The 12,080-nt window shown below is 45.2% G+C and overlaps 2 protein-coding genes across 2 annotated transcripts; both read right to left on the bottom strand.

Moving 5' to 3' along the window:
* LOC115394730 (uncharacterized) lies at positions 1–1,093 on the bottom strand. The gene is made up of 5 exons (XM_030100082.1): positions 1,019–1,093; positions 691–890; positions 514–613; positions 311–440; positions 1–98 (listed from the first exon to the last, which is right to left on the bottom strand). The coding sequence occupies exons 1-5, from the start codon at positions 1,091–1,093 to the stop codon at positions 1–3; spliced, it is 603 nt and encodes a 200-aa protein (XP_029955942.1).
* A 1,947-nt stretch (positions 1,094–3,040) lies between these two features.
* On the bottom strand, positions 3,041–10,789 carry rec8b (REC8 meiotic recombination protein b). Its single transcript, XM_030100080.1, has 18 exons — positions 10,734–10,789; positions 10,509–10,577; positions 9,984–10,126; positions 9,335–9,410; positions 8,867–8,984; positions 8,151–8,214; positions 7,803–7,870; positions 6,899–6,983; positions 6,659–6,710; positions 6,393–6,543; positions 6,162–6,296; positions 5,062–5,137; positions 4,640–4,803; positions 4,494–4,533; positions 4,279–4,354; positions 4,032–4,133; positions 3,218–3,327; positions 3,041–3,129 (listed from the first exon to the last, which is right to left on the bottom strand). The coding sequence occupies exons 1-18, from the start codon at positions 10,787–10,789 to the stop codon at positions 3,041–3,043; spliced, it is 1,674 nt and encodes a 557-aa protein (XP_029955940.1).
* Between the last annotated feature and the right edge of the window lie 1,291 nt (positions 10,790–12,080).

Genomic DNA, 12,080 nt, shown 5'->3' with positions numbered 1-12,080 from the left:
TCAGATGTCCCGCTGCCCCGGAGCCTCCGTCCCGCCAGGCTGCTTGTTTTCCATGTCTAATGCCATCGTCATCTCCACAGGCTTCAGCCCGTCCTCCCCTGATACAAAAACACACACGACACATTTGTAAAAAACCCAGCACTGAAGCAGCGCACGACTTTCAAATTCCACACGTCTGTGACGGAGGAGGTGGACGCCCAACCAGGGAGCCATTTCTTATTTGGTGCAGCAGTCTGACCGCGATTAGTAAAAGTTGCATTGAAAGCTTCTCAAATAGGAGGTGAGCTGCTGCGGTGAAGTGTGTCCAGACCTGTGTGCCTCTGCTTCCAGGGGAGAATGTCCACCCCTGTGCGGCAGAAGGAGCGGTCGGTGTGGGCCTCCGTGCTGTACAGCACCTCCTGCAGCTGTTTGTCTCCTGGTTTCTGTGCTTTCACCCTCACCTGCAAGCAAAGGGAAGACACAAACCGTAACCTCACACCTTTATTCCAGTTTTACACTCGTTGGCGGTGTTACCTCCAGGATGGTGATCTCCTTCTCCTTCAGCTTTCCGGCTTTGTTCTTCACCTGCGTCTTCTTTGTGTCCACCCACACCACCCTCTCCTTCACCTCTGACCTGAACACACGGAAAACACTCGCCGGTTAGTCGGCGCTCCCTGAGCTGGTTCGCCTCCGCCCGGGGGCCACACTCACTCTTGGATGCCCAGGTCGGCCAGCGTGGTGTCCAGGAAGGGGAAGGGCTGGTGCGCCGGGTCCAGCTGCACCTCGACGGGCAGCGTCACCGCCATCGGGACGTCCCACTCCAGCTCCACGCGGATCAGCTTGCCGTGCGCCGCCGGCCTCTCGGCGGCCTCGCCATCCTCCACCGGGCTGTTCGTCTCGTCCGCGGCCAGCTTGACTCACCGGCTTGTATCCCTGTCCTTATCTGCCGTCTCCGTGGCTCTCCACAAATCCTCGGCCGTGCTCTTTCTTCCCCGGGCGGATGATTCAGAGGAAGAGCGCGAGTGTGTCTAATGCGTACAGACTCTGCCCCTGCAGCCTGATATAAACGGCTCGTGCGAATGCGAGCTATGTGTCGCTCAGATGCGAGGTTCATTAGACTGTCAGGGGAGTGATGTACGCACGCCGGTGTCTGAACTCCCAGGTGTCCGTGTGCATCAGCAGTGTGTTCCAGTCCGCGGCCACCGGGACAACACGGCTGCCACCGAACGGACGCACATGCGTTTATTTTTAAAGCGTTGCTTGCACTGACTTGAAGTTGATGAATGTTTATGTTGAGGGTGGGCAGAAGGAATGTTGAATAGCTGTATCACAAATTCAAAACGCTTTAGAGGAGGAGCACGAAGAGAGACTAATGGAGAGCTTGTAAAATGTCCTTGTCAATCTGTTTGTATGAGCATCAAAAAGGCACAAAGTGAGCCGGAAATTTGATACAAAATGATGAAAATGACCACATTGAGACACGCAATGGTAAAAGAAAATATCTTTCAGAATTGTAGAGGATGCTTGTAGCACATTAATGCCACCAGATCTCCGACAGGATTCCTGTTGAGAGAGGGTTGAGATGTTCTACATGTTTTGTAACCCAGCCACGGTGTGGACGGCAGATTGATGAGCGTGTAATGAAAGAAAGCCTCTGCAGCTCATCTGGCCTCTGACTCTCACTGGGAGCCTCCCTCTCGTTTGCCCTCTGCCTTCCCCCGACGGCCGAGCCAAGCATTAGGATGATGTACTCGCCCTTCACGGCGCACCGTCACATTCTCGACTTTTGATGAATGTCCTCCAGGCTGCTGCAGCAAAAACACGGGGCACGTGTAAAACGCCGTGCTGCACGGCTCTCATGTGCTTTCCTGTGTGTCGGGGAGTCTTTTCACACTAAACCGGCACATTTCTTGGGCATCTAGTTCAAATCTCATAAATCTTACTGACCTTTGACCCTGAATTTGCCTTATTTGCGATGCTGACAAGTGAAGTTCTGACTTGCAGAATAATGCATCTATGAACTTTTTTACGAGGAGGTAGAAAGGACGATCCCCTGGACTCGCTCTGGTTCCTGAACGCATCGCAGGTCGCATAAAGGAAACCACTGTGCTGATGTGAACAAATGTTTGAGCTCCCTGACTGCGGCGCTGACCCCGGCTCAGACCTGGCAGTCACAATGAGGCGCCACATTGATGAGGTCTCTCTCTCTCTCTCTTACCAACGCACGCCGCCGCGCATTCAACAAGCAAACACTTTAATTGTGTGGAGTTGCTGAGGCGTGAGGTCAGACCGACGCTTTCTGCCAGCAAGGCACAATCTGATCCTGCTGGAGGGCGGCGGAGCGACCCGCCCTGCCTTCCGCTCACATTATGGAGCAGCACAAAAGACTGATCTGAGAATGTGGCTATGGACACTTTTGGAGTGGCGTTTTTTTTTTCTTTTTTCTATCCGGTGGAAACATTTGGGGGGGATTGAAATCTGCCACTGCGCGGACAGGAGTGAGTGGGATTCAGGAGTTGGCAGCAGGTGCAATGAGTTGTTCAATATAATGCCTCAGCCCGGCACAATTTATGACTCACAATCCAAATATTTAGTTTTATTTCATTAAAAATTTAGTACAATTTGAAAATGTCTCAATGGTTGTCAACGCCGCTAAACAGAACAGGTGTTTTTTCAGCAAAATCTGAGAAAAAATTCAATATTACATTTTTCTCTGCTGAGCAAATAAGATTTTATCAAAGGTAAATACTGGGCAGTACAAATAGCAAGATACAAACCACATGTAAGCTTTTTTAAAACCATTCAAAACTGCAAAAATTCATGCGGGTCAAAATCTTCAGTTCATATTAAGATAACATGTGAAACGGCAATAAAGTCATTAAGTATAAATGTCCAATAATAGAACTGTATAAATACACTGGAACCAACACGAATTTAATACAATGTTGAGTTTCCCCTTTTTTAAAAATCTAACAATATTTAAAAACTCGGTCAATCATGTTAAACATTAAATTCATTATCCCAACCGGGTAAAAAACAGGAGAGCTGATCTGAGAGAACGTCACAGCGACTCTGCAGCCTCCAGGTTCACCGCGATGCGACCGTAAGGTTCAGTCTGACGAGCCGTCACCTGGCCGGCGGAGAGCAGCTCTGTGGAGATGAAATGTTGAAACGAGCAGATCACAGCTCGGGACTCTGAACACAGCAGATCATGTCTGCTCGCTCTTGATGCCCTCACCCAGAAGTTTGGAGAAGGTGTGAGCCGCAGTGAAGCGGTCGGCCTCCAGGGGCAGCATGGAGTGGAAGGAGACTTCACCAGACCCAGTGTGAAGGAGGGAGGCCATCAAGCTGGGAGGGGAGAGGAGGAGAGGGGTGTGTGAGCGGGGTGTGGTGGGATCCAGTCGCTACTGCTTCAACTGTTTCTCATAATAAACAACCTCTTCAGTTCGATTTAACTACATGAACTAGGAGGCTGCTGCACTCGACGGGTAGCCATCTTGCTCAGGAGTCAGAACTTTCCCCTCTTAAACCTCATCGACTTGAACAAGTGACCTTCAAGCTGACCTCTACCAGCCAATCACTCCACACTGCGACCTGCTATGAGAGCAGCGGACCAGCAGGGGGCAGTGTCAACGCATTACCTTCATTCAGAAGCTGTGAGCGCTGTAGTCGGTGTTTAAAACACACACAAGACACCTCTCAAATGCAGAGGAAAGAAAATTAAGGGTCAGGGAAAACAGAAAGGACAAAACAGTCGTGAAAATAATTTCATCTTTGGGTTGAATTTTGATGGTGTGACTCAATACTAAAAACTTTCAAACATCAATATGTTTTCTTCATCATAAATCAAAGTAACATCACAAAACAAAATTCAAAAGGATTTCCAATAGTAACTTTTTATTAGTAAATTTTTCTGCTCTGAAAAAAATGTAATAAGTTTCAAAGTCAAATGACAATCTTCAACTTTAGGTAATAAAGTTGTTCATCTGCACTGAAGGACGACTCGGTTTTGTTTTTTGTGTGTTTGGAGAAGTGATTTATGAGCGAAGCACCTGGGAGTTTCCCTGTCCTCTCCATCAGTCTGGGCCTCGGGCATCTCGATCGTTTCTTCTGCAATGGGCTCCATCATGGGCTGGACATCCTCCAGTAGGGACCTACACACACACACACACACACACACACAGGTAGATCATCTCTCCGTTTTCAGACCCCACAAAGAGAGGAAAGCAAGCGAACCCACAGAGACACACCGACTGGTATCCATCTCGCCGTCCGTCTGTCTGACCACCTGAGACTCACCATCTGCTGGTTGAAGTAATCACATCGCTCACAGATTTATCTTCTTTGGACACGTCCAGGCTCATATTCGTTGCAGCTGTTTACACACACACACACACACGCACACACACGTACACACACTCCATGAATTACTGGGTGTTTTGAAGTAAACGATGTGCTGCTAAAACATGATGTGATGAGTTGATGTGACGTGTCAGAGAAAGAAGAATTCCCACATGAGCCGTCTGCGGGATGAAGTCCCGACTCGCTGGATATCTGCAACACACAGACGCAGCAAAAAAAAAGCAAAACTCAGAGTCTGAGCAGATTAAACTCCTGTTATTGCTCATCATCTCCTCAGCTCCGCTCTCCACAGACCCACCTCCCTCATCTCGGAGTGCTTCCTCTTCCTCTCCGCTCTCAGGATTTCTCTGTCCTGTTCGGATTCCCCCCCGACCTCCTCCTCCTCCTCCAGTCCTCCTGGGTGCAGGACTGTGATGAAGGCCTGCTGCTTCCATAATGACAGCAGGTCGGCATGGAGGAGGGCTGCAGGAGGGTCAAATCGATTAAATGACTGCTGAGAGGATGTTGGAGTTTTTGTTAAGTCTGGCAGCGAGACATCGTGGTTTCCAGGATGCTTTAAAGTATTGCAGGTCTTACAAAGTATTAACTTTGAACCTAAACGTTTCATTTTTTTTTAACTATTTACCAACACTCAACATATTCAAGGATTTAAAAAAAATGTTATGTTTTTGCTCATCAGAGGTTGTTGAGTAATAACTCAGACGTGTAGTTAGTACTGACATCCACAGGGGGCGCTGAAGAGCTGAGCTGCAGTGGTAAGCCAAGTCAGACTCTGGAAGTCCAGCTGCACCTCTGACTGAGAGAAAAGACGAAATATTACTATCACAGGTCATCACAGGGGCTTATCTGGAGCTAAGAAGGGAAAAAAATGTAATTATATCACATAATTAATCACAAGAAATTAAAAATATCAGGGAGGGTAAAAGTCAACGAGCTGCAGTGCAGAAGGCCGAGAGGAAAGAAGAGGAGAGCTGGAAAACTTCAACTCAACTCACAGTAGAAACATTCCTGCTTCGCTCAGGAGTTAATAGTTTTTGCAAATCAAGAGTTTAAAATGTTACATTGAGCTGATTTTACTGATGGTTTTAACTGAAATCAACAAGGTTTATTTATTTCAGATTTCAGAGTCTGAAGCTGGAAAGAAAAGTAAAGAGAGCTGCAGAGCGACTTGACTTCTGTGCATCGAACAGTTTTTCCTTCTGCAGCAGGAGAGCAGCTCCTTCCATCAGCTGCAGCAGCGCCACCTGCTGTCCACACATTAATGTGTTTATGCCTGTCCCACAGAGCAATAACAGCACTGATCAAGTTCATTTCTCTATACTGTGATTATTTATTTATTGTTACCCTGCACTTAGGCCTTTTTTATAATTTTCACACTTGATTTGTTACTTTAATTTCACTGTAATTTGATGGGATCAGAAATTTTTCCTACAGCTAAACTGATTTTGAACCAATGCTAAAATACACAAAATGGAATAAGAGGTATGAATCCGTGCAGCAGACAGAAGCAGCACATGATGCCTGTTTCCGCGAGAGCTGGAAGGTGAACGGCTGAACATGAAGCAGACAACCTTGAAAATGGAGCAGATCCAGAGCGGCGATACGTTCTCCGTTCCTGACCTTATCTGGGGGCGTCAGGAGAACAGAAACGGCCGCTGGAAATAACCTTCAAAGGGCGACTTCGCCCATTTCTAATCTGATTGCCTTTCAGTCCGTCCCTTTGCTTAACTGGACTGAAGGAGTCATCGATTCACTGCTTTCGCCGTTTCTTTGAGAAATCTCTCCTGTGCAGCAGCAACACGTTCATTAAGTTGAGTTACCAGCTTCAGCGTCTCCGTCAGCGGGTTCTCGATCTGCCCCCTCATCGCTCGTTCAGAGATCTGAACCTCGGGGTCCGCGAAGACCAGCTGGCGCCGGCGTCCTCCGGCGGGCTTCCTGGCAGGACGGACTGCCAGCTGATGGAAGAGCGGGAGAACAGACAACGAGATCTGTGAAATCTGATGAAATATCGTTGTGAATGTCATGTTTCAGGTGTTTCATCTAAATCAAACCTCTTCCGAAGAGCTTGCTGAGGTTCCGGGTCCGTCTTTGCCCAAAACCCCAGAGGGAGAAGAAGGCAGGGCAACATGCACGGGGGTCATCTCCAGGTGGGCAGCGCCCTCAGGAGCCTCCGGCGTTCGGCCCAGCTCCGTCTCCTTCAGCCTGCAGGCAGCGCGACAAAATCAGACACAACTAATGAAACAGACGGCGAAATAAAGACCGGCGGTGTGATCAAGAGCTCATTAGTGTCGGTTTGAAGTCTTTAGATGAGACTCACTGGTCGGTAAACGATCCGGCTCCCTCGGCTTCCCCCGTCCTCTCCTCCTCTCCTGAGCGAACAAATACCAGAAAATACGTCAAAACACGCTGAAAATATTTAGTCCAACAGGTGCTTGTTTTTCTGAAAAAGCAAGTTAACTAAATGTTGCATCATCTGAATGTTTCACAAGTTGACGGAGTCAAAATGATCAGTCAAAATGACAAAAGCTGACAAACAGGAAACGGCACAAACAAACACCTTGACCGAACGGATCAGGCTGATCCAGCAGCAGGTCGATGTCTCTGTCTGTGGCTTCGGGAAGGTCGTCACCCTCAAAGCACGGCTACAAAGAAAAATCACAATATTGTAATCGGGGAATGTGAAATCCTCAACGTGACGATCAAAGCCAGAAATAATATAAATGGTGAGGTGATTAGAAGCGATGTGGTACAAAACGCCAATAAGAAGTTTCGGGATCATGTTTTTTTGCTTGCAAAGCAAACCGGAATCCTCGGGATGAAGTGGAGGCGGAGGAGGACGACCGAAATGAGAGCAACACATCTCCGTAAACAAGCTGTGAGCGCCGCCTGATGTGATTAAGTCGGATCTTATCAGGCCGAGGCGGACTTCATCAGCTGACGGGGCTTCAGGAGGAGTGTTATCGGTCCCTAAGTGACAGAATGGGGGGGCCTAATAGTGTGTGAAAGCGCCGCCGGACCGAGACCCGCGCTGCTCAAGCACAGGTGGATTTTACAACTAGAACAATGAGACTCTTCGCTCCTTCATCCGCCGTGAACGGAGAGAGGTGAATTGAGGACAGTCATTTAGACATCAGGTATTTTATGCCCCCGTTCTTCTGCACCATTAACTTTACTGTTTTTTTTTCCCCCATCCCATTCAAGAAAATAAATGGATTTTATGAACATATCTATTAAAGAAAACCTGGTCTTGCTTGAAACAATAAAAAGCAGAAACTATATAAAAGTAAACTCACAGGTCCGTCATAAACGCACAGAACTTTCTGAGTCTCCGACAGAGATGTTAAGCGGAGCTGCTGTGGGCGCACGGTCCACATCTCCGTCCGGTGATTCACCGGGACGTCGAAAAATGATGACGGCAGTGTCTCCCTCCCCCCCCCCAACGTATGTGACAGGGAGTTTACCTCAGCAGCGCTGCTGACGAACTGCTCCCTCTCCGTCAGGGTGATGGCGGCTGGAGACGACCTGAAACCTGGTTCGGCACAGCAGGAGGAGTTAGCAGGAGGACGTTGTTTGAAGGATGCGAGGCGGGCTGAGAGTCACCTCTGCTTATGGCGCTCCAATAACGGACAAGAGTGAACAAGAAAGAGAATTAAATGCAGAATAAATTAGATGACCTTATCCTTCAAGAATACAATGGAGGAACCTCATCAGTGCATTACCACTTCTCGAACTTTTGAAATATGGCCTCGTCTCAAGTCAACCAGCTGCAGCGCCTCAAATGTAAAATACACAGTGTGTGCCGGTCTCACCCTGTTCCTCAGGCGTGCTGTGATAACTGGGCACCAGAGAGTGCTCTTCATTCACAAACTCTGCCTGGAAACACACACGACGGCCGACGTTATGCAGCGAACACAAAGGTTAAAGTTCATAACAAAACAGTGATCTCTTTAATTCCTCTTTTGCTTCTCTGTACCAAAAAAAGCACGGAGCTGTGGAGCGGAGTGGTGAAGTGTGTGTAATGAGCTGTGTGTGACGGCGTACGGCCCGCCGGCTACCACAGCAGAACCAGAACATCTACATAAGAATCAATATTTAGTTGTCTCATGTCTTCATTGGTATTCTGTCCGTGTTACTGTCTCTCTGCCCTGAATTCTCATCCATGAATAAAAGCTGCACGCTGGGAAATATTCCACGTGGGGCAAAGTTCAGCCGCGCTTATCAGATTTATCGCATCCGTCAAGAGTAATAAAGATTTACTGTCCGACATCGGCAGAAGACTGAAAGAAGGAGTACTGCACTCGTCATGGAGAAGAGGGAGCGCCAAACACACGCGGAACACTGATTTATGATGATCGTGTCAAAGAGCGTTTGATATGTGAAAAGATGTTTAATGACCATCCAGTCTTTATTATCTACAGCAGCACCTGTAGCTCATCTCCTCAGGGAGTATCTGTGTCACATCTGGACTGTTCGAAACAGGTAATTTTCATGGCTATAATGGTTTGAAAGGGCTAAAGAAACATACCAGGTGTACTTTATAAGGACTGGGGAGCTGATCTGATCCCATGAGACCAAAGAAGGGGTCCTGAGCTCCTTCGGCCTCCTCCATCATGCACAGGGGGTCGGGAACATCCAACACCCTCCTGACACATACACAGACAATGTGATGCCAACATGGCTGTCACACAGATCTTTGAATATTGCACAAAATGTTGTCATTAATAGGAAATCTTGGTATTACTCATATACTACTGCCGCTCCATAAAGTGACTTATTTACAAAGCAAGCCACTCACATCAAAGTAGCTCTATTTGTCCATCGCTCACTCAATAAAACTCAACCTTCTTCATAAATTCACAAAATAAATACACCTCATAAATATGCTATGGTGAAATCTTTTACTCTCAGCTTTCTCCAAACACACACACAGCTTATAACTCCAGATGTGGCAGAGAATAAAGCTGTCTATGAAAGTGAATCATTCAGACCAGACCTGTCAGCTTCAGCCATGTCGATATGAACGTAGTTCTTGAAGCGCAGCAGGCGGCTGATCACCTGTTGGATCTCCTCTGGAGGACAGAAAGGGAGTCAAGGAGTTAATCAAATGTTATGCAGGTGAGATTTATAATTTTCTAATAAACAGGACTAATTGATGTCAATACTAACACCAGAAGTTGCTGCTTTTTAAAATTATCGTCTGCACACAATAACATTTTTTTTTTTAAGTTTAATGATCAACTCAACTATGCCATGTTTAAGTTAAGTACAAAGGACATGCCTATACATAACTGAAGCCTTGGGAGGTTGTACTGAATTGTATTATACTGGTGGATGAAATTAAATACCATTGCCATAACCGTGAGCCACTGTGGACGACAGGCAGTAGCTGCTTTCTTGGCTTCTCCCGCTGCCGACCATGCTGCATTGTGTTTCACTGTTTCCATCAACCGTGACAACAGCGCGATCGCAAATCTGCCTGATGCAATATCAGTATCAGGGTGTAATTTAACACCTGCATGAATTGAAACTGTTGAGCCACGCTGGATAATATTGTTTTCATCGGCTGTTGGTTTCTGAATTGGATGATGTGAAGGAGAGTGCAGCCTGAGCAGAATGTTTTATCGTTGACCCGTTTCTCTCACCCAGCAGGAAGCCACACTGCCGGTGGTACACGACAACCACCCCGTACTGCAGCTGGGACGACAGGTACAGGGAGAACCGCGGCTTCGGCAGGTTCGGCTGCGGCGCAGGAACCTGTGCGGTCACGTAGTTCAAGATGTCGCCGCTGTCAACAGTTAACAGAGTCAATTTCAAGAGAAATACATGCACAGTTCTTGTTCACGAACACTTTCTGTTTTCTTTGAAATTCCGAGAAATTATTTGGTGATTGGCAGGCCAAATTTGAGCCGCCTGTGGGCCAGTTTTGGCCCACGAGCCTTATGTTTGACAGCCGTGTCTTTGATTCACTCCAGAATATACAAACCTGCTAAAAACTTATTGAATTATTCACACATAAAAGAAAAAGAAAACAGAATTTATCAAAGCCCAGTACTAATATCTTGTGGATTTATGGGGAACAAATAAATCTGACTAGATTATTTACTGATTTCTCAAAAGAAGAGAAAAAAAAAACAGGAAAAAATTAAAGAAAAATCAAATATTATTACCATGTTTGGTTGACATTGACACTGAGCAGCTCTCTGCGATTCACCCTGATCCCCTTAGTGGCTGCTAGCCTGAATAAATACACAGATTCATCATGTTTAGAAACATCCATGCTTAGTTTACAAACAGATGTGACTCAGATCAGAGGATTTTACTGCAATCATCATATCATGTAGTAAAGTTACATCGGCTTGTGGCAACAATCAATCAAACTTCCTGAAACTCACCAAATTGTGGAGAAACATCCAGACTGGCGGTGGAGGACTATTGGATAGTAAAACATTTTGTTTAGCTTGATGAGAGCGAAGATTTGAGAATCCGACAGATGGAAAATTGAAAAGTTTAGCTCATTGGGAATTGGTGAATTTGGCGCGGATTGCTTTCCCGCGTCTAATTACTCGACCAATCAGAAAGCAGAGATTCAAATTGAAGGAAACAGCCGTGAGGCGTTCAGGTGCTTCAGCAACATGGGTCTTTAGGGCATCGTTTGTATAACTATTTTTTTCTTGCTCTGTTGTTTCTTTAAAAAAAATAAAAAAAATAAATAAATAAAAAACAAAATAAAATACAAAAATTTTAAGCAATTATTATGAAGTAATGATTCCCACAGAATGAATGAATAATTAAAAAAAATGTACTCACTTAAATTTCACTCTCCCAATTTATGTTATTTTATTGTAATATTTTTATAAATGAATTCCATTACTGCTGTAATCTAGAATGCCCTCATCAATATTTTTACTTGCTATATGTTTTATCAAACGTCCAGTACTATATTTGTATTTGTGCCCATTGAAGACATCTTTACTCATCAGAACATCACACAGTGTGCGGTATTTGTTATTTAACAATTACTGCACTGGTCACTATGAAAACATTTCTGATAGATTTGAATTTGATGTATTGCATCTCAAGTTCTCATCAGTCAAAGAGAAGACATAATGCTTACCTGCACAAAAAGGTCACCTTTGCCAGTTGTGTATATAGATGTTGCCATGACAGATGTTTGAAATGTAATATTAACTTACACGCCAAAGAGGTCACCAGTCCATCACAGGGCAAATACACAAAAACACAAACTCACATTCACAAAAAAAGACAATTTACGATAACCAATGCATATTTTTGTACAGTGGAAGGAAACTGGAGTAAGACAATTACTTCGGACATAAGACAGTTCATCCTGCTTTACAAAGATATAAGAGAGATAGATTAAAGTAAGACAATTCAGAATCTTAATCTTAAGTGATTAAGATTATGATTTACATTAAAAGCATGCTAAAGGCAACAAAAGAGAAATATATAATGTAAAAGCTTTATTAGGACTGTAATAAAAATTGGAAAACTATTATTCATCGGAAGGCCTGAGCAAATAATAGTGTTTTAAGTCCTAATTTAAAGGAAGTGAGTGTATCAGCAGTATTATGCATATAGTGGAAATTGATATATTGTTGTTATACTGTAGTTATATTATAATTATTCTGTTATATAGTATATATTTATGGGGATAACTATATGGTATGTTTGGGTATATATCATGTATTTATAGGGATATCTGCATGGTACATGTATAC

This window comes from Salarias fasciatus, chromosome 9 (genome assembly GCF_902148845.1).
Source record: "Salarias fasciatus chromosome 9, fSalaFa1.1, whole genome shotgun sequence".
In the NCBI taxonomy this organism is placed as follows: Eukaryota; Metazoa; Chordata; class Actinopteri; order Blenniiformes; family Blenniidae; genus Salarias; species Salarias fasciatus.
The sequence above is the reverse complement of the archived record's forward strand: the minus strand, read 5'-3'. Positions and strand labels throughout refer to the sequence as shown.